Source organism: Populus trichocarpa, chromosome 17, assembly GCF_000002775.5.
Source record: "Populus trichocarpa isolate Nisqually-1 chromosome 17, P.trichocarpa_v4.1, whole genome shotgun sequence".
Classification (NCBI taxonomy): domain Eukaryota; kingdom Viridiplantae; phylum Streptophyta; class Magnoliopsida; order Malpighiales; family Salicaceae; genus Populus; species Populus trichocarpa.
This window is the reverse complement of record NC_037301.2, coordinates 7,834,476-7,860,346: the sequence shown is the minus strand read 5'-3', so window position 1 is coordinate 7,860,346 and position 25,871 is coordinate 7,834,476. Positions and strand designations below refer to the sequence as shown.

Here is a 25,871-nt window from a genome sequence, read left to right as displayed (position 1 = left end):
ATAATTTTGTTTTCGCAGCAAACTCTCTAAATAGATGGATATTACAATTTGAAATTCTAATATCTCCATATCTTATTAGATAACACTTATAAGATATAAAAGTGTTTAAGTGTAGTGATAGCGATATTGAATACTCTTTATGCTAGAATATGAAGGTTTAATAACATAAACTAGAGTATGATCAATGATTGATGATTTTGATGTTGTTTTACTTTTAGAATAACTTGTATATCATATATGTTTATATTCTCTTCCTAATTTTGCAACTAGACAAGCAATATATATATATGTTTATAAGAAAAACTAGTTGTTTATAATTATTACATTTCCACTTATAGCTAAAACGATCAACCAGTTCAGATTGATCAAGTCACCCAATCGACTGGTTCCTGCAGAATTTTCAGGTGTTCATCACTAATGAATAAGCAGTTGACCAGTTCATTTGATAACTCAAAACGATCGACCTGTTCATGCAAAATTTTAAATTTAACAGTTTAACCTATGTGAATTCTTAGAACCAACTAACTTAGATTTTATCTAATTATTATCAATTCCTTAATGCATTTCATAATGCATGTAAAGTGAAGCATGCGAGTTCATTTTAATTATGCTATCAAGTAAAATATAAAGATTTACATTTAAGCATTAAAACGAACATTTATTCTAAATTTTCACTTTGCTTCCTTTTTAGAGTTTCGGATTGATTTCTTCACATAATATGTCATGTTTGTTGATATGTTCTTCGTACAAAAACTGTTTAAAGTTTATTCTCAACCAAGTACATTATTAGTCAAATTTTTATTTTATTATTATTATAAAAATATATAGAAACATAAATATATGACTCTAAAAGTTAACAACTATATCTTGTGTCGTTGAGTTTTCTTATTTTTTTTTTAAATATTAGTTTTTATAAAAAAAATATGGATCCATGACATATCGCGGATAAATGTGTAGTATTGTATCTCTATATGTACAAATAAGATCTTTATTTATCAATTAGCTCACTTCTAACTTAAAGATCTTGTGTGTGTATATATATATATATTGATTAAGTATTATCGGGAAATTGTAAGGAACTAATGGGAGAGAAACACAATTACGCGTTCTCGTTTCCGTCCTCACATCATTGGCTATATTCCATTTAGGTACATATCAATACTGGTCTCGCCCTCTCTTTCTCTCTCAAAAAATCTTGTTCAATTTCCCCTCCCCCTCCCTCTCTCAGCTTCAAACCCAAAAAAAAAAAAAAAACCTCGCTCCCACAAACTAACCAGACCCCCCCCCCTCCTTCCATCCCACGCACGCCGCAAAGCTCTCAGCAATCCGGCTCTCGATTGTCACTTAATTGCGATCCTACCCCTCGCTCTGCAACTTCCTCATCTTCCGAAAATGCCCTTCCATCGTCGCGTTTGACTTCTTTTCCCGTAACACCCAACAAGATGGAATGGCTGGTTTCTATTATGTGAAACGGCTCTTCTTTTCTTCGCCCGGTTTCTTCCATAAGATTCCGTAAGACAATATTTTCATCGCTTTTTATTTTATTTTTCCATGTTTGGAATTGAGTATTTATTTATTTTTCAATTGTCGTTAGCTTATTGTGTTTGCCATGCTATATCTATTTATTTGTTTTCTTTAATTTTAACTGTAATCGTTTGCTTCTTCTTTCTTTTTGTTGATTATGTTATTTCTCTTTTAAACATTATTTATTAGGGCATCGCTCTTTTTTTTTTCGCTGGGATAAATGTGGCAATATTGGGTATGTAAGTAGGGCTTAGTCTTAGTCGATGACCTTGATTTACTTCAGTTATTAGAGACTGGTTTTTGACTCCACTGTGTAGTTTTTCATGGTGCTGTGCGGGTTTTATGCTTCTGGTGTGAATTTATGCGGTGTGTATTCGTACATGAAGAGTTTTTGCGTTTTTAAATCCGATTTCCCCCCCCCCCCCCCAGTAGTTCTGTAGTTTGATCTGCGAGAAGTAGTTTCTGACGATCCTGTTTGTGTTCAAAACTACCTTCTACTTATCAAACACAATAGAAGATGTTGTAAACTATCAATAAAAGGTTTTTTCTAACGCATGCCTAAGAGCCCACTGTAACAATGAAGGGGGTTCTAGCTGCAATAATCAGCAATAAAAATACACTGTTGATTAGAATTTTCCATCTAGTGGAAATTAAAATTCCCTATTTGTTTGTTTTAGTGTGTGCCCATAGGGAACTTTTAGAAAACCTAAGGACACTTTTAGAAAAACCCTTTTATCTATCTATCTATCTATCTATCTATATATGAACACACGTCTGAATACACACACCAGTTGTTCAAATAGAAGCTCAAATCATATGAAATGAGAGCATGAGAGGGATTCTTGACAAAAAGGGAGTATTTGTTTAATGTGTGTGGGACAAAATTAGGCTGAGTTGTATTTCAATCTTGTTTCATGGAAACATGAGATTTTTGCAAAGTCGTTTCTGTGCTAGAATCTAGGAAAGCTTTAATGGGTTGAATAGTTTTTCATTGGATGATTTTGTAAAGGCAACCTGTTTGTAAATATTATGTCCATCAAATGGAAAGGACTCCTGCTGTTAGACATCAGATTTGTGTTTTTTTATGGTTCCAATCCAAGTTATTTGGTTAATTGTACTTCTCCATTTCCTGCGCTCTTTGGCAACAGAAGTTGCATTGCTTCTTCATTTCCCAAGTTTGGCCTTTTGGATTCGTAAGATATTGATGCCTTTCTTTGTTATACAATTAATTTTATTTTGGGGTGGAGAGTAGACCTAACTAGTTTAGAATTGGAATATATTGGTTGTAGACAAAAGATCATTCATGCATATTGATGTTTGAACAGACATCCATTATGAAGACTGGCCTTTTTTTCTTTATGCCTATTCTATCGTTTCCTTTTATCAAAGGAGGCCCAAAGGACCCAACCATGATGTCTTTCTTTCTGCTTTAATTCTGCCTTTTGATTTTGCTTAGTTTCCTTCATCACATTACTGCAACTTGAGGTACCAATTGCTTTGCACTAGACTTAGATACAATGTGGTAAAAGGCTCCATGTAGAGAAAAATAATTGGCCTATTCTGGAAATGTGCAGCAAATCTTGTATACTACTACTGGCTTTAATTGCATTAGCTGTTGACCTTAGTGTAGACATGCAATTAAATCAAGAGTTGCATAATCGAAATTTTAACACTCTGAATAAGCTGTAAACTATTTACTTATGAGCTTTTGTTGCCTTCTTTATGAGACATAATTCCAAAATAATTGTTGATGCCTCTATTCAATCTCTGTGTGCCTCTGTTTGTGACACACCCATTAAGTTCAATTTTGTATTTGAAGCTGAAGGCAGACATTTAGGGTTGGATGATCACTTCTTAAGGAAGACTTATTTTTTATTTGAGTTCTTTGGCGATCACCTTCAGTTTTGTGAAGATATGTTTTCACAATTGTTTTTTATAATTAGAAGCATTGTATTCTAACTTGCTCATGTGATAGAAAGTTTATATCTATTTTCTTTCTGGATTTTTTTGATGAGAGATATATGTTATCTTTTTATTGAGGGAAATCACAAACTTGATGGAATTATTTCTATCTTATCATTTGTGATCATACTTCTTGTATTGCGGATAAGGAAAAATAAGGCAAACTTTTCCTTGTTGAATCAAATTGTTTAGCAGTGCACCTAATTTCATAAAGGCAAGCTTCAACTTGAGCGTGAATGAGTTTTTTCCAGTGCATTTTACTTCTCTTAGAAGCTTTGAGATTCATAAATTAATTAAGGAGAATAGGAGTGATAGATTAGATTGAAAGGTAATTGGTTTGACTCATAACAAATTCTTATATGTTGCTGCGCACTGGAATTTTTCATGGTGATACGGTCTCAATAATTTTTCAAGACTTGCAACAAAGGAGACTTTGGCATAGTGTGACTGAAAGGTGCTTAACCACTATATGAAATGAAACCCTAGCTTACATAGACCTTAAGCGGAAAAAATCAATCAGAAATTATGAAATTTGTGTTGGAAGCAGCTTCTGATGCCTTATGGACTGGCAGAATAATGTGACCCCTGGAACCCATACTATAGGAACCATAGTTTCCCCCGCTCTCACAATATGACTTGTTGAAAGAGATTACTGTTAACTAATTGATTTCTGTCCAACACTTTATTGGATAGGAACCTTATGAATACAAGCTACTGCTTACCTCACGCAAACATGATGATGTGAATTTGTTCACCACAACTGCTAATCTTTGTTTCTTTCTGTAATCAATGTCTCACATCTATGTTTCTTTTTTATTCTTGTTGTTGCTTGCCTCATCCTGATTCCAGGTTGTCATTTAATTGTTGAAGAAATCTAAGCAATCAAACTGTTTTGATCACCATATCTTGCGAGAGTTTGGAAATTTTGATGCCACAAGCTATTTTCCATAAGTATTGTAAATGGAGCTGAAAGTTTCAACACTAAAGACAGGTGGTCTTTCTCCTGCTGATTGCATTAGCGATCCTGAGGAGAAGGAAGTCAGTGATGAGGATGATGATGATCGCAACCATAAGCATCGTAGACGGGAGATACGTTCTCAATCTTTGGAGAGAGATTCTCTGGAACCAGTTTTCACAAGGCCATACAGGAAGCGTAACAAACCATTTGAAAATGGGCAATTTTACCAGGAAAATGACTATAACTCTGTTCCTCTTGAGAAAGGCTTTGCCACAAAGTTTGAAAGAATACGACCTGGCTTGGTGTCATTACCTCGAATGCCTGTGGATTGGAATCAAAGAATCAGGTCAAACCAAACATTTTATGGAGATCCTGGTCTTGGCAGGGGAAGAGGAAGGGAGCCTGTTTCTTGGAGCCAACATGATTCTAGGTTCAGCCCAGTTGACATTGCTTCTCAAATGGTTCACCAGGGGCAGAGCCTCTTTACTGGGAGGGGTTTGGCAAATGTTTCAAATGCGCAGAGTGCATCCTGGAATGCATATGGTTTATTTCCAGGAATACCAAATGGTGGCCTGGATAAACTCCGTCCCATTGGTTTGCAAGCAACTCTCAGACCAGCAGTAACTTCTTCATTGAACATGGGCATTCCTCAACAAAGGTGTAGAGACTTTGAGGAGCGTGGATTTTGTCTAAGAGGGGACATGTGTCCAATGGAGCATGGTGTCAATCGTATTGTTGTTGAAGATGTTCAGGTATGTGTTTTGAATATGCATATTACATAACATATCATGGATATCCATTGCTTATCTGACTTTACATCTAGGTTCTGATTGTATGTTGCAATCATTTTGTGTTTTTTCTTTATGTAACCGTCATATGTGTTCGCAACTGTTGAAATATAGTATCAATGAAATTATATCTTTTACCTTGATTTCCAAGATCTACAAGATGCTGATTGCAGAGGTTAATGTGGCTTCTCATGTATTATTATATATGAAACCATTTAGGAGATTGTGTGCTATTTATTTTCTTTACCTTGACTATTTTCTTTCTAAGATGCATTGGATGATTGGTTGCGGGAAAATCTGAATGTATGATTTCTGCTGGATACCTTATCCAGATTGCTTTATTAATGTGTTGTGTTGTGTTTTTGTTACAATTTGTTTTGCCCATCCGTGACTGATTATAAGTTCATGTTGAGACACTCTTGTGCCTTGTCTTGTGACAAATTTATCTTTCATTTCCGAGCATGATAGCTACCAATTATTTTTGTTTGGTTCTAGTTACTTTTAGCTGTCTAACTTAGAGAAGCCTTTGGATGTGAGTGCAGAGCTACTTTTTTATGCCACCAATGTCCTTGTGCGCACATGAATCAATTTTGTTGTAGCCTTCAAATGAGCTGAAACAATAGAGTTGGCATTAATTTGTATGTACTTCATGGCCAGCCAGTAATTGTATTACCTTTGCTAGATGATCAAAATCTTCAGTGAACTGGTCTGGGGAGGATTCATATTTCAGTGGTTTCTTTTTTTTTTTAATTACCGAACTATTCTGATTAAAGATGGTTAAAGATGGTTTACATAAGTACATATTGGGGAAAAAAAGCTTACCTTATCCTGGTAGAATTGCTTGCTGGGATTCCTTATGGGACTTGATATTGCATTACTGCTGCTATTTGATGCAACCTTGTTTTTACTGTCATGATTATTGGGAATATCTTTAATTTACCGCAAGTAATTTATTTTCGCCTCTTGCAGAGCCTTTCACAGTTTAATCTCCCTGTTTCACTTCCACGTGCCCAACTAGTTGGAACAACTGCTAGACCGGGGGCTCTACCAACTGTTGGTGCCCCTTCAGCCACATTGATAAATAGCAAAGGAATGCATAGCAAATGTAACAAGCCTGGAATAGTCAATGCTGGATTGGGCTTCAATGGTGCACATACTGGTTCTGCTAGTGTGAGTGGAGGAGACTTGTATGATCCAGATCAACCCCTGTGGAATGACAGTGTTCCTGAAACTTCAAGTGCACTCATAGCACCACATTCACCTAAAATTGATGAAATTGAATCCATGATAAGTATTGATTCTTTTGATCACAATCATGTCAGTTTACGTGGTGGTGCTGATAATGAATGCCCAATTAGAAGCACTGGGATTGCTGTGCATTCAGAGAGTTTGAATTCTTCTGTTTGGGGTAAAGTCAGGGCTTCGAACAATAGATTACATGTGAAAGAGAAAACCGATTTGACTGTAAGTATGTTAAATAATATGGAGAGTGAGTCCAAGGAAAATCAGGGTGCATTAGCCAATGTTCGTGGTACTTCCCGTCAAGGAAAACAAATTAATTTTGAGGATTCTAGCGCAAAAACCATAGATTCACCTGCCAAGACACAAAGCAACACCATGCGCCACACACCAAAACCATCTCAAAAGGCACTGCGTACACTATTTGTCAATGGCATTCCACAGAAAAGCAACAAAAGAGAGGCTCTACTTTCTCATTTTCAAAAATTTGGAGAGGTTATTGACATTTATATTCCATTGAACACTGAGCGAGCATTTGTTCAATTCTCAAAAAGGGAAGAGGCAGAAGCTGCTCTAAGGGCACCTGATGCTGTAATGGGCAACCGTTTTATCAGGCTGTGGTGGGCTAATCGTGATAGCATTCCTGATGGTGGCGCTGGCAGTAGCAATAGTGTATCTGTCACACCCCGGGGTGTGACTTCTACTTCATTTCCACCCCATCTGCCTATTGGTAACAGTGGAAAAGATAATCTTCAGTTGTCTGTTTCAAAGGCTACTGCTGTTCCTCCCTCTGTTGCTCCTGTCCCTGCCATCGATCACTCTAAGGTCATCACGACAAATGTTCCAAAGGTTCCACCTCCTATGCAGAAGCTAGAGAGTTTAGAACAATTGAAGGAGGAGCTGCGCAAGAAGCAGGAGCTGCTGGATCAGAAGCGGAATGACTTTCGGCGTCAGTTGGACAAGCTTGAGAAACAAGTAATGCCTAGTGTCTTTACTTCTGAATATTATTTACCAAGTATGAGTTTAGGTCTGTTATTTTGATGTGAGATGCGTAATAATTAGGCTATTACTTTTGGAGCCAAAATTGTATAACGGTCCCAAATCTCACTTATTAATCTGGATATTAATCTTAGATCATATACCTGGATATTAATCTTGAGCCTGTGAGCCTGTCCTTGTTTTGTGTCAGTTATTATTTATGGAACAATAGCAGGTGGAATGGAAGAGAAAGAATGATGTAGAAAAGGCATGCCTTCTTCACAACTAGGCAGAAACATGATAATGTAGATTTCTTTTCGGTGCGCGCACGCACACAAAACAATATAACATTTCAAATTGCCGGCATGCTTCGGTCTCTTGTTCTCAAATTTTGGTCTCTGCAGGCTACAGGAGTCAAGGGTGAGGTAACAGCAGAGCCTGCTTCAAAGAGACACAAAACTGGAATACCAGCATCTGATATTGTCAAAGCTGCTACTCCGAGGTCTGCTGATCCAGGTTCTGCGTCCCCACATGCTGAAATGGTGGATAAGAACAAAACAGTGGAGAATGTTGTGTCATCTAGTAGCAAAACATGTGTAATGATGGCTCTGCAGGATTCTGCAGGCTCAAAGCCATCAATTCATCCTTTAGCACCTGTTGGGCCTCCTTTTCTGATGAATAAATACAAGTTGGACAACCGACCTACAGCATTCAAAATTATTTCACCTTTACCAGCTGGTTTGGCAAATGTAAATCCCCCCGTGTTTGTTATCTCATTCATGTGATGATAAAATTGTTAAGGTTCCATTTACCCTGCTATTCTGAGTGATAACAGGTAAACTGATGTCTTTTTTTCTTGCAGGTTGCTACTTTAAAGGAATATTTCTCATCATATGGCGATCTTTCTGCTGTGGAACTAGAAGATGAGCCTAGTGATTATGATGGTGTTGGATCTGAGACACTGAAAAATTGTTCAGCTTGTGTGACTTTCACAACTCGCCGATCAGCTGAGAGGGCTTTCCTAAATGGTAAATGTTGGCAAGGCAAGAATTTGAAGTTTGCGTGGCTGACATCTAGCACTTCTAGCAATGAGCCGGGAAGTGGACAAAATTCATTTGCTCCCAATTGTCTTGTAGATACTGATCAGTCTGTTGAAAAACTAGCTTGTTTGGATTCCCAGGAAGCTTCTGCATCAGGAAATGGAGGACCAGAAAATTCAGAGATAAATAATGGTACTGGCCCCATAGAGTTGCATGAAGCTCTCCAGTGCCATTCAGCCTCAATATTAGGTGAGGCAGAGTCACCGAAATGTGAGCCTAGTCCAACATCAATATCTCATGAGAAAGAGTCAACAAAAAAGGACCCTAGTCAAACTGCAATGTCAGAGAAAGAGACCCCCGAAGGCATTGTCTGGTGATGGGTTGATTGACAGACTTGTACAGTGAGGTAAAATGTTAAACCTTTTGAATCCTAATTTTCAGTAGTCCCTCATTAGTTATGTCCGACATTCGATTTTTCAATAATGTTATTTCATGCATGGCGTGTGTAAAAAAAAAAAAAAGAATTAAGAAAAAAGGAATTTTGTGATTTTTTATGGCTCTTTGGATAGTGGTTGACTAATGGTCAACTGGAAAATTAGGATGTCTTTAGGCTTAGATTGTTTAGGGGCTAAGGGATTAAAATTAAAAATTATGTTGGAATTAATTAAATGGTTAATCACATGACCATTCAATTGGAATTACGGGATCTGTTGATCTAGGGAATTTTATATGATTGTTTCTGTAATTCAGGATGGCTTGGATTCTATTTAGATAATTACTTGATTCTTGACTAGTGTTATGCCGTGAGTTATTTTTTTTAATCTTAAAAAAAATATAAATACATCAGGAAGTCAAAAATCTGTTGCATATTGAACGAAATATTTTAGGAATATTGAGACAATGAGATGAATGATATTTTTTAAACTAAAAATTAAAACGATGATATATTGAATTGACATGGATTAACCATGGTTAATTTATGAAACCCGTGATTCAGGACTAAAAAAAGTGACTTGAGTAAATCTAGATTGGTGGTTTGTGCTACGGGCGAGTTAGACAAAAAAAATTCTAACATAAAAAATAGATGCTCAAGTGATGGTAATGTTTTTACATAAGCAAGAAAAATCTGAGATCTGAGTCATTGACTTGATTGAATCCAATAAGCTTGGTTAATTTCATAATATGATATAAAAGAGGCAATGACAATAAACAAATAATAATAATAATAAAAATTGTCAATAATTAACCAAAAAAATGAGCTACCAACATTCAATTAATGAAGTCAAATCTCCAATTAAATCAAATGCTAAAGGATGAAAATGAAAAGACATGAACTTAAAAATAAGAAAAAAAAAACAAGTTAAATCTGAGCAAATCTTCTAAACCTAGATTAGTCTTTAAAATTCACAATATGTGAAATTCTATACCCAGACTCAATCAAGAAGCTCAATATCTAACTAATTTAATGTTGAAAGATGAAATTGAAAAACAATTATCAAATTAAAAAATAACAATCAAAAGAATAAGGATAAAATCTCATATAAAAAAATGGAGGATGAAATTGTAAATAAAATAAATTTTAAAAATCATCTAAAAAAAATAAATTGCAATAAAAAAATGGGGACCAAATCAGATCAGACAAATAAGAAAAATCAAAGGAGGATGAAATTGAAAAAAAAATCAATCATGTAAATTAATTAAAATAAAGAATCATAATTAAAAGAACACGGATCAAATTTGAAAAAAAAACAAATTGAAGGGTTGTTGTGAAAAATTTGAAGGTCAAACGTGAAAATTGAGGAGGATAGAGAAAAGAAGGGAAAAAGAAAAGAAAAGCTAACAAGCACTAAATCAAAAGGAATTAAGCTATACTCGTCGTCTAGGGATGGAGTGTAGTTTCAGTGATTTTGATGATCACAAACCATAAGAGTTTTGCCAATAAATCTATATGATGTGCTAGTGACATTATCTAATGAAGAACAATTGGGCCTTCAGTGAAAAACTCCTGCAAAGCCCAAGAAAGGCTCATTCTCAACTCGAGTCCAAAAGTAGAACCCTTACAGTCTAAAGCCCAGTCAAAGAAAATCAACCCAGGCCAATGAAGGCATACTACCAAACTAGACAGATACAGGTTTGAAAACTAGAGCAAAGAACATAATAACATAATAAGGAGAAAAAGGAAAGAAGAGGATATGATCAGTTTCATATATAGAAAGGAAATATTGCACGAAGAAAAAGATTATACATGTTGACGTATAAAAATCAAAACCAACTTAAAAGGAAGGTCTCGGGTTAACACTAGTGATGAGAAAAACAAGCAGCCTATCCAGAAATTCTGAAGGTTTGATTTGCTAGCTAAATTGAAGGACTTGAGGTCATCAAGGCAAGAATCATGGAGGATAAGAAACAACTAGAAACTAGTGTGTATATAATGCACACCGGGTGCTTGTAAAATGCACCGAACAAGAAAAAAAAAATCGAGACATAGAAAGAGGGCTGTTGAATAGTTGTTTTAAAAAGAATTGGGCATAAAAGAAGTTGATCTTACATGATTACAAGGAAAAAAGTTTTTAAGATTACAAATAGAAATCAAGCAAGCAATAAAAATCTTAGGGCCATCCCTAAGGACTGGACTACCTGCGGTTTTGTGGGGAACTAGTATAAAATTCATGTGTGCATTTTCTACTCTTGCTTTTCTTATTAATTGATGCATATATTGCTCTTGTTATTGATTTCTGAAGTTAAGAAATTAATCCTTCCAATATCACATTGAAGTAAATCTGTTAAATTAGGATTATTGTGAATCGAGAATTTGAAATAATTTTTACTGTCAATCAATTCACCCCCCTTCTTGGTTGCTTTCTTAGTCAAAGTCTTGGTGCTCTTATTTTTTGATTTAACGATCTTGAATTTGATCCATGACATCTGTAGGCACTTGACTTTTGAAAGGACAATTCACAAACAAACCACCTTTTTTTTTTTTTTTATGGAATGAACTACAACTAGTGTAAGGCTTGGATGAGAATATTCATTCAATTTAATATTCATTTAATAAATTGATTATAAGCCGTGGAAAGTGGTTGCACATGGTCCATATGTTCACATCAAGATAGTGGAAAGTAAAACTGTGATTAAAGCTGAAGATGATTGAGATGATAAGGATCTCAAAAGAGTACAATTGAATGCTAAAGCTATTAGTTTATTCTATAATGCTTTAAGTGTCAATGAGTATAATAGAATTATTCATGTGAAACTGCTAAACAAATTTGGGATAAATTGGAAATAACACATGAAGGATCCCTATAGGTAAAAGAATCAAAGATAGATAGACTTGTGCATCAATTTGAAACTTTTAAAATGCAAGAACATGAAAGCATTGTAGACATGATGACATGCTTTACACATCACAAATTCATTAAAGTAATTAGGAAAAAACTTTTCTAACATTAAACTAGTGAGAAAGGCACTTATATGTCTGCCAAAATCATAGGAGCCAAAGCTGACTGCCATTGTTGAAGCTAAGGATTGACAAATTACCTGGGTCCTTAACCGCCCATGAAATGACACTTCAAGGTGATGATGAAGAAACAACAAGGAAGAATAAAGGAGTTGCACTCAAGAGCAGTCATAAATTAAATTCTGAGAGTGAAATTAGCAGTGAAGATGAAGACATGGCTTTGCTAATGAAACAATTTAAAAAATTTATATAAAAAAAGAAGTCTGGTAAGAAAACACTTGGTAATGATTTTAATCAAGATTCTATATTTTTTTTGAATTGCAATAAACCAGGACATTATGATTCTAAGTGAGCAAGTGCTAGAAAAGGACAAACATCAAATTCAAAATTTTTTTTCAAGAAGGCAAGAAAGAAAGTCGTGATGGATAAAACATGAAATGATGTCAAATGAGTTAGACAAATAGGAAGAGATTTTTGGAGAATATGGAAACAATTTTTTTATGGCCAAGGATGACTATGAAGAAGAGGATGAGGTATATGCTGATTTACAAAAGAAATTTAAGAAATATATCATGCGTAATAAATAGATTACTTCTATGGATTAGGAACTAAAACTCTGGAAAAAGAAAAATGAAAATTTTGTTGAGAAAAATAGTGATTTAATAATTGAAAATTATTCCATCCTAGTTGAAAATGATAGTTTAAGAGAGAAACTTTCAGTATTACATAATGAAAAGGAGAAGTTGACATTGGATTTAAAACAAATATCTAAATATGTTGTTTCTGAAAATGAATTTGAAAAACTTCAAAAGGAGAACATTGATTTACAATCCAAAATAAAGGATCTTTTTCAAATTCATTGAGGGAAGAAACAATTTTGAAAAACCACTTGGATGTCAAAAACAAAGCCTTGACAAAAGTTGTCCGGGGTATGACCCATATAAGCAATCTCAAACTAAACCTATTTTCATTACAAGTATGAGCATAGACATACAAAAAGTTACCTGCCATTTTTACAACCAACGAGGACATTACATGCTAATTGTCCTATTCAAAACCATACATATCATAAAAGTTTGATTCGACTGGTCAAAGTTACATGGGTGGTAAAAGGAAGTATACCTACTGTTATGTTTATGCCTAACCAAGCTGGACCTAAAAGAATTTGGGTATCAATATCAAGTAAGTAAATTTGTGAAATTGCACTATTGCGTAAAGCATGAAAAGAAGACAAATACCTAGTACCTAGATAGTGGTTGTTCCAGACATATAACCGGGGATAAAAACAAGTTTATCTCACTTGAAACAAAATCTGTTTCAGTAACCTTCGGTGACATCAACAAAGGAAAAGTAATTGATATAAGTAAAATTAGCAAAGGAAAATCATCTTCAATTGAAACATATACTATTAATCCAAGGTCTAAAATATAATCTGCTAAGCATTAGTAAGTTATGTGACAAAGGGTACAAAGTAATTTTTAAATCTTCATACCATGTTATTTAGTGTATAAAAGATAACAATGTCTAATTTATTGGTTACAGACATGAAAATGTATACGTAATTGATCTTGATGATGTTGATTCATTTTCTGAAACATGTTTGTCTGCATTTTGCAATAATGCTTTTCTATGGCACAAGAGGTTAAGACATTCAAGCATGAATGTTATATTGAAAATAAGTAAACTAAATCTAGTTAAAGGTATTCCAGAATTGTCTTTTGTTAACAATAAAATATATGATGCTTGTATACATGGAAAACAAACTAAAGTATCTTTCAAAATTAAGAATGTAGTGTCCACATTTAGACCTTTAAAATTGCTGCATCATGACCTGTTTGGACCCACACACACTGCTAGTTTAAGAGGAAAAATGTATGCTTTAGTAGTAGTAGATGATTATTTAAGGTTTTCATGGACTTTATTCTTGGCACATAAAAACTATACATGTGAGGCATTTATCATATTTTCAAATAAAATTCAAAATGAAAAACATGTCTATTGTGAGCATCAGATCAGATAATGGAGGAGAGTTTGAAAATAATGAATATGCATCTTTCGATGATTAACAAGGCATACATCACTCTTTTACAGCCCCTAAAACCCCCCAGTAGAATGAAGTTGTGGAAAGGAAAAATAGGAGTTTACAATAAATGGTCAGAACTCTCTTATTTTTTGGTAAAAGCTGTAAATACAACCTCTTATGTCCTGAACAGAGTCTATAATAGGTATATCAAGAAAACTCCACATGAGCTCTAGAAAGATAAAAAATCTAATGTAGCATGTTTTCATGTCTTTTGCTGCAAATGCTCTATGCTAAACAATGATAAGGATAACTTAAGCAAATTTGAATCCAAGTCAGATGAAGGAATACAAGATATTCTTCTATAAGTAAGGCATAAAGGATATACAATAAGAGGATTAGTTGTAGAAGAGTCAATACATGTAATCTTTGACGAATCTCATATTTTATCCATAAAAAAATGGATAATGATTTAGGTAATTTACTTGAAGATGAACCACTGGAAACCAATAAAGAAGCTGAAACTACAAACTTCACCAAACTAGAAAGCAGCCCCACCAGTTTTAAACTTCCAAAGGAATGGAACTTCTCCAAGAATCATCCTAAGCAACAAATTATTAGTGATTTTGAACAAAGGACTCAAACAAAAGTTGTGATTAGGAATGAAGTAAATAATATGGCCCTTCTTTCTCAACCAGAGCCCAAAAAGTTGAAAAAGCTCTTATTGATGAAAACTGGATAGAAGCCATGCAAGAAGAACTATTGCAATTTGAATAAAAAAAGGTTTGGACTCTTGTACCTAGACTTGAAAATAAATTTGTTATAGGCATTGAATGGATTTTTCAAAACAAATATGATGAAAATGGTATCATAATTAGACATGAAGTTATATTAGTAGCTCAAAGTTAACGATAAGAGGAGGGAATAAATTTTGATGATTCTATTGCACTAGTAGCTAGGTTAGAATCAATTAGAATGTTATGTGCTTTTGCAACATAAAAAAACATGAAGTTATTTCAAGTGGATGTTAAATCAATATTTTTGAATGGTTTTCTAAATGAAGAAGTGTTTGGTGAACAACCCGGCTTTGGAAAATTTGATTTTAAAAACCATGTTTACAAGTTATCTAGAGCCGTGAATGGTTTAAAATAGGCTCCTAGAGCTTGGTATGAAAGGCTAAGTGGTTTTCCAAAAGAGGAACTTGCACTACTCTTTTCATAATTTCTAAAGCCTGGTATGATCAAGATTTCATACTCGTACAAATCTATGTTGATGACATAATTTTTGGTGCCTCAAATGAAATTTTGTGTAGAAACTAGAAACTTTGCTAACAGTATGTCAAAGGAGTTTGGAATGAGCTTTATAGGAGAACTAAACTATTTTCTTGGTCTGACCATAAAACAAACTAAAGATGGCATATTTATTCATCAAACAAAGTATACTCTGAATCTATTGAAATGATATGGCCTTGAGAACTTAAGATGCCAACACACACTTATGTCAAGTTTCATAAAGCCAAATCAAGATGAAAAAGGTAAGGTTGTTGATGTAAAATTATATAAAGGTATGATTAGGTGTTTGTTGTATTTAACAATAAGCAAGCCTAATGTAATGTACAGTGCGTGCGTGCATGTTTTCAATCTAATCCCAAGGAAAGTCATATAGTTGTTGTTAAAAGGATTTTCAAGTACTTAAATGGTACTACTAAACTTTGTCTATGGTATCCAAAATCTGCTAGTTTTGAATTGATAGGATATATAGGCTCAGACTTTCCTAGAAGTTCAATAAGTAGGAAAAGCACATCTGGAGCATGTAAATTTCTAGGACAATCACTAGTTTCTTGGAGTAAAAAACAACAACACTCAATAGCCCTATGTGCACAAGTTCTTTAGATTAAACATCTACTAGTCTTCGGAATAAAGGTAAGCAACATTCCAATTAAATGTGATAATACTAGTGCCATTAATATTTCAAAAAATCCCGTGCATCACTCTTGGAGTATGTTTGGCAGTGTGGTTGTAGTTGTTTTTCAAATAATTTTTCGTGCTGAAATGCATGTCAATGATTTTTTTTATTTTTTAAAAATTATTTTTGACATCAGTACATCAAAACGATCCAAAACATACAAAACATATTAAATTTTAGTAAAAAAAAAAAATTGAATTTTTTGGGAACGCGGTTTGCACCGCGTTCCCAAACGGTTTCTAAATATATTGAGGTAAAACATCATTTCATAAGGGAACATGTCAAGGCCTAAATAAATAGTTATTTAAAAGAGTTGATTAGTCCCTTTTCAAGTAAATATTTATTAAAAATTTCGGCAGTCTGCTTTATATTTTCAATACCAAGTTATCGATTCAAAAATTAAAATATGTAAATAATAAGCACAAACTCATCCCAATATAATTAAGTATCACAACTCTACTAAAAACATCAATTTTCATGTCCCCTGTAGATTTTTTTTTATATATATAATTAACATTGTATGATTTCATATACAAAATTTAAAACTAATTTATTCACAATAAACATTAATTTCTTAGGACACAAACACATTCAAATATAAATATAACAAAACTATAGTACTCATTAAAGTAAGGGTGTTGTCCTTAATTACATACCTGATAAAAGGGTGCGAGGTACCTAACAACATATTTATATAACATGTGAATATTTGATAAAACTAGAAAATTTACACTTATTAATAATATACAATTAAAATAAGAACTATTTGAAGCATATACGATAATATAAGCACTAGCTCATTAAACGAAGCACTTATCGTCAATACATTAATTTAAATTAAATTTCATTTTTGTCAATCCTTAACTAGATATCTTCTTCATTAACCAGGACATAACTTTCTCAAGTCGTCCAATTATTAATACATTATTTCTGAATTTCATGTAAGAAAAGAAAGAAAATAGTTCAACCAATGTGTCCATTTCAACAGGACATTATTTCTATTAACCAGGAAATAATCTTTCGGCACGTCCATTTATTTAACAAGGTATTATTTCTATTAACCATGAAATAACTTTTGGCACGTCCATTTATTTAATAAGGCATTATTTCCATTAACCAAGAACTAATCTTTCAACGCGCCCATTTAACAGGGTATTATTTCCATTAACAAGAAAATAATCTTTCAACACGCTCATTTATTTAACAGGGTATCATTTTCATTAATTAGAAAATAATCTTTCAACGCGCCCATTTAAAAGGGCATTATTTTCATTAACGAGGAAATAATCTTTCAACGTGCACATTTATTTAACAGGGCATTATTTCTATCAACAAGGAAATAATCTTTCAACACGCTCATTTATTTAACAGGGCATCATTTTCATTAACTAGAAAATAATCTTTCAACGCGTCCATTTAACATGACATTATTTCTATTAACGAGCAAATAATCTTTCAACACGCACATTTATTTAACAGGGTATTATTTCCATTAACCAGAAAATAATCTTTCAATGCACCCATTTAACAGAACATTATTTTCCATTATTTTTATTTTGCAATCTCTACACTAAAATTACAATCAAAGGAAATTTTTTATAAAATACTAAATCAAACGATTAATTTATTATAGGTGTTTAACACCTACCTGGTGTTTGTGGGCGTGAAATGGTCCCTTTTGGTTAGGTCTTGTGACCTCTTCTGCACCAACACAAAAATCAACATGTCATTTATTATTCATAACCAAATGAAAAAAATCTTATTTCATTTTAAATTAAGAAGAATAAATTCTCCTTTTTAACCCTTCCTCAAAATTAAATTCCTAATTCCAACAATCCATCCGATTTGTCTAAAATCACTCTTTTACATTAACAAAATCGAAGTTGAAATTCTTTTTTTTTTCTCCTTTTTATATGTCATGGCCGAAATCCCTTAAAGTAAAAAGGGTGAAATTTTCTCTTTTTTCTTTTTTTATAAAATCCTTTACAATTCCATTTATTAATATTTATAAGTATATTAATTCCCACAATTCCTAAACAATTGTATTAAATTCTTCAATCTCCCAAATCTTCTCCTTTTGCCGAGACCAATAACAAAAAGGTGGGAAAAGGTTGTTTCTTTCATTTCTAAATTAAACACTTACCCATTAATAATTCATGCTTTCTAATATAGTTTAATCATAAATTGCATCATTTCAATAATTAACACCATGAATCCCCAAATTCACATAATCATAGCAATTTAATTTCTTCATCAAAACACAAAATTATAATAATTAATCATTTTAAACATGTTCTTCAACTTGGATAAAGATTCAAGGAATGGGTGCAAGAAAAATTCAAGTTTCCTAAAAATTCAAGTTTCCTTATTCTCCCTTTTTAAACCCTAGCTTTAGATTTCCTTCGTCTTCACCATCGCGACCACTTTATTTTCATGTAATAGCCCTCGTCATTGTGACCAACTTATTTTCATATAATAGCCCTCGCCATTGTTGCCAACTTATTCTTATATAATAGTCCCTGCCAATGACTAATTTACATTTAATAGTCCCTGTCAACATGACCAACTTATTTTTAATTTTGAACATATATTTGCATTTTTACCTTATTTATATACCATGTATTTACATAAATCTCCTTTTAGATAAAAAAAAGGTAACAAAAAGAACACATACTTTGTGCTCCTACCGTGTGTGCTCCTCCTAACACGGGGCCCTTAAGAAGGAAAAAAGGCCCAGTTTTTCTAGTTCAGTCTTCTAGAATGTCTAAAAAGAAGGATAAGAAAAATAAGTGTGCTATCTCTAAAGCAAATAAACTAACTGGAGGCATCAAGAAAGACAAGGGCATTTGTCACTATTATGATAAGGAAGGACATTGGAGGAGGAATTGTAAGGAATACCTTGCAACCGTGAAGGTAGAAAAGCTCAATGAAGCTTATAATTCAGGTATGTTTATAATTGAAAACTATCTTACTAATTTTCATTGTAGTTCTTGGGTATTGGATACCGAATGTGGTTTTTACATTTGCAATTGCATGTAGGAACTAAAAATAAGTAGAAGATTAGTTAAAAGCAAAGTGGACCTACAACTCAGTAATGAAGCAATGGTTGCTGCATTAGCTGTATGAACTAGTTATTTTGTTTTGCCTAATGAGTTAATACTCGAACTTTATAATTGTTATTTTGCTCCATTATTTTGAGACATTGTTTATATTTTATTTAGTATTAAATGGATTTAAATTTATTATTGAGGATAAATGTTGTTCTTTTATAATAATGATATTTTTATGGATTCGATAATTATATGAATGGTTTGTATATACTTGAATTTAATATGTCGAGGTTCAATATAAACTGCAATAAAATTGAAATACAGATTGGAATAAATATTAAGAAACTTCGATTGGATCGAAGTGGTTAATATTTGACCAAATATTTCAAGGATTATCTAAAAAAAAAAATTTGAGATTCTCTACATCTCTTAGAACACTACATCCATATGAAATATATTCTCAAGACTAAAACATTGGATGTTTAGCTTGAACCTTAAGAAACACAAAATCTCTATAAATTTGGTAGGACATGTCATATATTAATGAGATAAGGACTTCTCATAAAAGTTGTGAATGATATGTTGCTTATAATTGATGAGCTTACCAATTACTTGGAAGTAATATATGATATTTATTCCAAGAAATGACTTGAAACTATGAACTTCATATACGAACCAAGTTTGGGACTTGGTTGATCCACCTGAAAGGATAAAACCCAACGGATCTAAACGGGTCTTTAAAAGAAAGACTAACATGAAAGGTAATGTATAAATGTACAATGTAAGTTTTAAAGAGTATGAATATCTAATTTTGATGGTATAATCAACAGATTTGATTTAATCATTCATAAAAAAAATATGGATAACCCTTGTGTTTACAAAAGGTTAGTGAGAGTGGTGTCGTTTTCCTAATATTACATGTAGATGACATTTTATTTTTAAGAAATGACATCTTTACTTTAATCGGTAAAGTTTTCATTGTCTAAGAATTTCTTTGTAAAAAAAAGAAGGAGAAGCAACATACATATTGAATATATTGATATATAGAGATAGATCTAGAAGGTTGCTTAGATTGTCTCAATCCATGCATATAGATTAGATGCTAAAATAGCTTAGCGTGATGAATTTAAGGTTGAATTCTTATCTATTTAGCACGGAACGCCTCCTTCAAAGACATGTGTTCTAAGACATAAATTGAGAGAGATATGATGAAAATAGTATCCTATACTTGGCTATAAGACCAATCAATGGAGAATATAAACTAGAAGTTTAAAATTAGTTGAATTAATATTTTTTCAATGAAATGTTGGAAAAATAGTGAATACTAGTCAATAAATGTTTAAATCTAAATGGTAATGCTTTGAGTTGGAAGAGTTTCAAATAAAAGAGTACAACTGATTCTACAATTGAATAAGATTATACCTCCATGTTTGAGGAAATAAAGAGGTTGTTTGGATCAAGAAGTTCATTAATGAACCATGTTGGTTCCTAGCATTGTTGATCTAGTTATCCACTATTGTGATAACAATGGAGCCATTGCATAAGCAAAAAAATCAATGTCTTATCAATAATCCAAATAAGTACTAAAGAAATTCCATTTGATTTGTTAAATCAATGAAATGAAAGATGTAAAGGTAAAATAAGTACCCATCGAAGAGCATTTAAAAGATCCTCTTACTAAGCCACTATCCATGCAGAGACATTAATGTTACATGAAGCAATATGGTATTAGATATATGAGCGATTGACTTTAATACAAGTGAGAGATTGTTAGTTTAATATGTCATATCGTCAATCGGTTGGTTACACGTAGTATTATTATATTCATGTAAATACATATTTATTATTAATAAATGCTTAATTTATCTTTAATATTCATATAATATTAGATTAATGAATCTAGAGTAAAGATAAAGTCCATGGAAAAAAAATATTTTATAAAAGAAATTATAAAGTTGTTATAATTATGAAATTCCTATTGCATCAAAGCATTGTTCCTAAATTATTCCTAGTCGATACTCTATTAAGTAGTAGACATTCATTAGAGTTGTAAAGACTAGTACATATTATGTTATTTCCTTTATGAAAGAAAATTCACATAAGCTGAGGGATAAGGGATACCTAAACCTAATATGTAGGTGTTTGTCATAAGACATGTACATTGAACTGACCCGCATGAGAATTTTATATGGAGAGATCACCTATGTCTATGGAAAGGGTCACATGACGGTTGTGTAAGTGATCCTTAAACTTGAGATCACTAAGTTATCTTATATAGAGAATGCTATACTTTGATCATGTTACATGTTATCTTAATCAAGGTAATGAAAGGATAAATATCGAGTATAACAGAACTATATGAATGTACTTGAGTGATTAAGAGAGTATTCATCACCCTATATGAATTAGAAAAAATATTTTATTTGTTCTCAAATAGTATTACTGAGAAATTCTTGGTTAAGGTGGAATGAGATTTGAAAAGAGTTTCAAATCTTATTCAAACGATCAATGAATATTATAAAGAGAACAAACATGATTTAACATGGCAGATGTCACACTCGAATATCACGACAACCGATTAAAAATTTTCAGGATGGTACAATCTAATTGTTTGAGTTGATAAGGAATCAATGTTTGTTTCAGGATGATACAATCTAGTGTTAGTGTAGGGGATCAAATGGGAGATCCTCTAAGAGATATTTACTCACTCACCAGATGTACTAGTGCAATCAGTACAAAGAGAGTCATTATGCCTAGAGATGTCTCTACATCATTAGCCTTAGGGATATAACAGTCTAAGGCATCTGATCGGATGGGGTAGTTTAGTATACCCTCATCGATGGTGCTACCAAGAGCACCTATATTCCACTAGGATTTTTTTTACTTGGAGCAGATTGTGAGAGTTGTTGTGTTAGGGTTGACATGAGTAGTAAAAGTGGCAGGTGAAGTTAGCTCCCTTACCCTAGTGTATTGGGTAAAGAATATGAGTAAGATAAGGTATGTCCCAATATTGAGCGAGGAGGATGCAAAAGTGGTTGGGTATTCTTAGGAAAGTGGAGGAAGTACTCACCTAGATTCCAGTGCCAAAGGATATACGGGTGAATTATGTGGCCTAGTTACTTTTTGATAGTGCTCATACATGGTGGGAAATTGTGAGGGCAAGAAAACCAGGGGAAGTGTTGTCTTGGATGGATTTCCATATAGAGTTTGACATTTGATATTACTCCATATAGCATAGAAGGAATAAGGAACAAGAGTTTCTGGCCCTCAAGTAAGGTAATATAATAATGTTGGAATATGAGAGATGATTTTAGGATCTCTCTATCTTTGCTTCTACTCTTATTCCTACCAAGCAACATCAAATTTAGAGGTTTAGGTATGGACTTTGGAAGGAATTGAGGAAAGTGTTGGTCACTTTTCAGCCAAGCACACTTAAAGAGCTAGAGATTTGGCCAAAATAAGAATTAGCAAGATTCAACTGAGAAAATAAAGAAGAAATAAAGGGTGAGAAAAGAAGAGAGTGTAGAAAAAATAAAGAAACATGTTAATTTTTATGCAAAGAGAAGTGAGATTAAGAAAGCTTATTTTTCTAACATGCCTACGATTTTACATGTGTATTTGGAGGCATATTTTAATACTAATGACTTTGGTCATTGTCTTTTTAATGTTTATGTTTTTTTATTACAAGATTTTAAGGACATCTTTCCTGATGAGATTCTTAGTGGGTTGCCACCTATTAAGGGAAATGAGCATCAAATTGATCTTGTACTTGAAACATCTCTACCTAATCGGTCAACCTATAGAAGTAATCTCGATGAGATAAATAAACTTTAAAGGCATGCAAAATAATTGATAACAAAAGGGTATATAAGAGCAATCATGAGTCCATGTGCAATTATAATGTTATTGGTATTGAAAAAGGATAGGACTTGGAGAATGAGTGATTATCGGACTATCAACAATATTATGGTAAAGTGTAGACACTCAATCCCTAGACTTGATGAGATGTTAGATGAATTGCATAAGTCTTAAATGTTTTCTAAGATTGATTTGAAAAATGAATATCATCAAATAAGAATGAAAAAGAAAGATGAATAAAACTAAATATGGTTTGTATACATGATTAGTTATTCCTTTTAGACTTATTAATACACCTAGTACTTTTATGAGATTAATTAACCATGTTTTGCAAAACTTTATAGGTAAGTTTGTTGTGATTTGTAGTAAGAATTTAGAGGAGCATGTTGAATATTTACAGAATACATTGATTGTTTTACGAAAAGAATGTTTTTATGCTAATATGAAAAAGTGTGACTTTGCATGGAAAATATTGTATTTATTGGATATGTTGTTAGTGCAATAGTTATTGAGATGGATGGAGAAAAGGTTAGGGCTATCCAAGAATGACCTACATCTTAGTCAATCTCAAAGGTGAGAAGTTTTCATGGTTTGGCTAGTAGATTTGTTAAAGATTTCAGCACTCTAGTCCACTTTTAACTATATTATTAAGAACTATCATTCAAAATAATTTGAAGAATTGAGAAGATTGCTTGCTATTTATTGAATTTGCATATACTAGGAGGGTGCATTCGATTATTATTTATTCACCTTTTGAAAATGTTTATAACTTAATCCTTTGACTTCTTTGGATTTGTTTCCTTTACCTATTAATGAAAGGGTTAATCTTGATGTCAATAAAAAAACTTAGGTAGTAAAGGCTTCCCATTAGAATGTGAGGTGGAAAATACAAAAAAAAAAAATGAGCAATATGTATTCAAAGCTAATAAAGGGTGAAATATGGTTATTTTTGAACTAGGTGATTGAGTTTGAGTGCATAAGTAAAAAAATAGATTTCTTGAACAAAAAAGATTTAAATTGATGCCAAGAAGAGATGGAGACCATTCAAAATCCTTGAAACAATCAATGATAATGCCTATAAAGTAAATTTACTAGGTGAGTATGGTGTTACTGCTACTTTTAATGTTTTTTTTTTTGTTTTTTTTGTTTGATGTAGGTGATGATTTGAAGTTAAATTCTTTTGAGGAGAGATGAGATGAGATGATATAATCCAAATTACACCACATGATCGATTAGAAGTTCTAGTTTGGCCATTTACAAGATAAATGGTAAAAAACCTCAAAGATGTATTTAGTAGGCTTATTCAGGCCAATATGAATTTCAAGAAAGCTATAACTTCAATAAGTGATGGTTAGATCTTAGTCAATTTAATCAATGTGTAAGAGGGGTTTGATCAATTTACAACACAGGTCAATCTAATCTATATGTCAGAGGGGTCAAATTCATCTACAACATTGGAGTCAAATTATTTTGCAATGATGGGTTAACTAGTTTCAGTATTAGAGGTAATTTTGAGTTTATTTTTTTTTAATGTACAATTTTACTCTAACAAGCATAATATTTGATCAGACCATTAGATTGAGCTGTAATTTTACCAGATATTTTTAGAGGTCTTTTTATATATTAGCTTAGAATTTTAGGGAAATTGAACATTAGGAAAGCCATATAATAAGGTCCAGAAGATGTTGTACTAGAACTAAATTGATTTTCTAATTGATTTATAATTGTTTTTAATTTTATTAAGAACTCTTTTATTGTTTTTTTTTCCAGAATTGTTCAAGACTTTTTATCTATAAATATGGTTATTTAAATTGTATTTAATTTTTTTTAATAGACTTTGATTTAAGCAATTATTATTGTATGTGAGGTTTTGCTCGTACTTTTTTTATTCTTCATTAAATTACTCTGGCTTATCAAAATATTGACCATGCTCCATGCCATCCTCTATACTTCTCGTTCATGTCTCTTTATAGGCATTGGGAGAGGGTTCAATTACTTATAGTCTTGGTTCCTTAGTATATGTTATTATTGTGTCAAGTTTAATTTTAAACTTGATCTTAGCTTTCTTAGGAAATGTCTTACTTGGCTGTGGGTTTCTAGATCTTTATATCAACAGGATTCACATCATGTAATTTTGTCATACTTTAAAGGCATTCTTGATTTTCAAGTCGGGTTTGGTAGGGTTTCGGGTAGGGTAAAACAATATCTATATCTAACCTGAAACCCAATGTTTGCGTTCAAGTTATGGACCTGACTTGGTTCAAGTACTTTGTTTTTTAACTATCTCCTCAAATCCAACCACCACAGAGGTGGCTAGAAAATTAATGGGTGTTAATTTTATCTAAAATTCTATTTTCAACTCATTTTCCTCTAAAAATGCCCCCTATGAACTTTCAAAATAAATCAAGTAAATCAAGTTACCTAATAACCAAAAAAAAAAAAAAATTCAAAAACATGAAATCAAACTGGGAACTTTTTATCTCTCAAGCTTGATCTTTTTTTTTAAAAAGCAATACAAAGGTTTAAAAAGACCTCAATGGGACTCTCCTTGTCGAATGAAACTTATTGACACCAACATCGACCTTTGTTTTTGGAATGTGGCTAAGCAATAACTTTGTCTCTCCTTCGCTATAATCGAGTGACCTTTTCTCTCATGTCTCAAACCTTGGAACCGAAACATGAATAAAATAAAATATTAAATTAAAACATATAATTTCTTAAAGTAAGAAGATTAAAAAAAAATGAACTTGGAAAAGATTTTAAACCTTAAAGGCCTTGAAACCAATTGTTTTTTTTTTTTTAAAGGTATGCCATTTCACTAAGAGTTTTGATCCTCTTATTTTTAATTGTTCACAAACAACAAAACTAAATTATTTTTTTTGCAAAATCCAAAACCAGCCCAATATCAAGATATTGTTTTAGGTTGAGATTCCTCGAAAGTAAGAAATACAAACCAAATCACCAATCAACGCAATGTTAAAAGATAAAATTCAAGAAAAAAAAAACTCGATGGCCAAATGAAAAAAAAGAAG

General features: G+C 32.5%; 1 protein-coding gene across 4 annotated transcripts; it reads left to right on the top strand.

Annotated features, from left to right (window-relative positions):
* Nucleotides 1-1,186: 1,186 nt before the first annotated feature.
* Nucleotides 1,187-24,573, top strand: LOC7487837 (zinc finger CCCH domain-containing protein 41). 4 transcript variants are annotated; one of them, XM_024588787.2, is made up of 6 exons: nt 1,240-1,512; nt 4,336-5,196; nt 6,202-7,446; nt 7,854-8,198; nt 8,312-8,895; nt 23,996-24,573. In XM_024588787.2, exons 2-5 carry the CDS (start codon nt 4,447-4,449, stop codon nt 8,864-8,866), a joined length of 2,895 nt encoding a protein of 964 aa, XP_024444555.1. In that variant the 5' UTR covers nt 1,240-1,512; nt 4,336-4,446; the 3' UTR covers nt 8,867-8,895; nt 23,996-24,573. The 4 variants fall into 4 exon arrangements, with proteins under 4 accessions (XP_052304417.1, XP_024444555.1, XP_024444556.1 ...); XM_024588788.2 differs by lacking the exon at nt 23,996-24,573 and adding an exon at nt 14,443-16,124; XM_024588786.2 differs by lacking the exon at nt 23,996-24,573 and adding an exon at nt 11,980-12,583.
* Nucleotides 24,574-25,871: the final 1,298 nt, after the last annotated feature.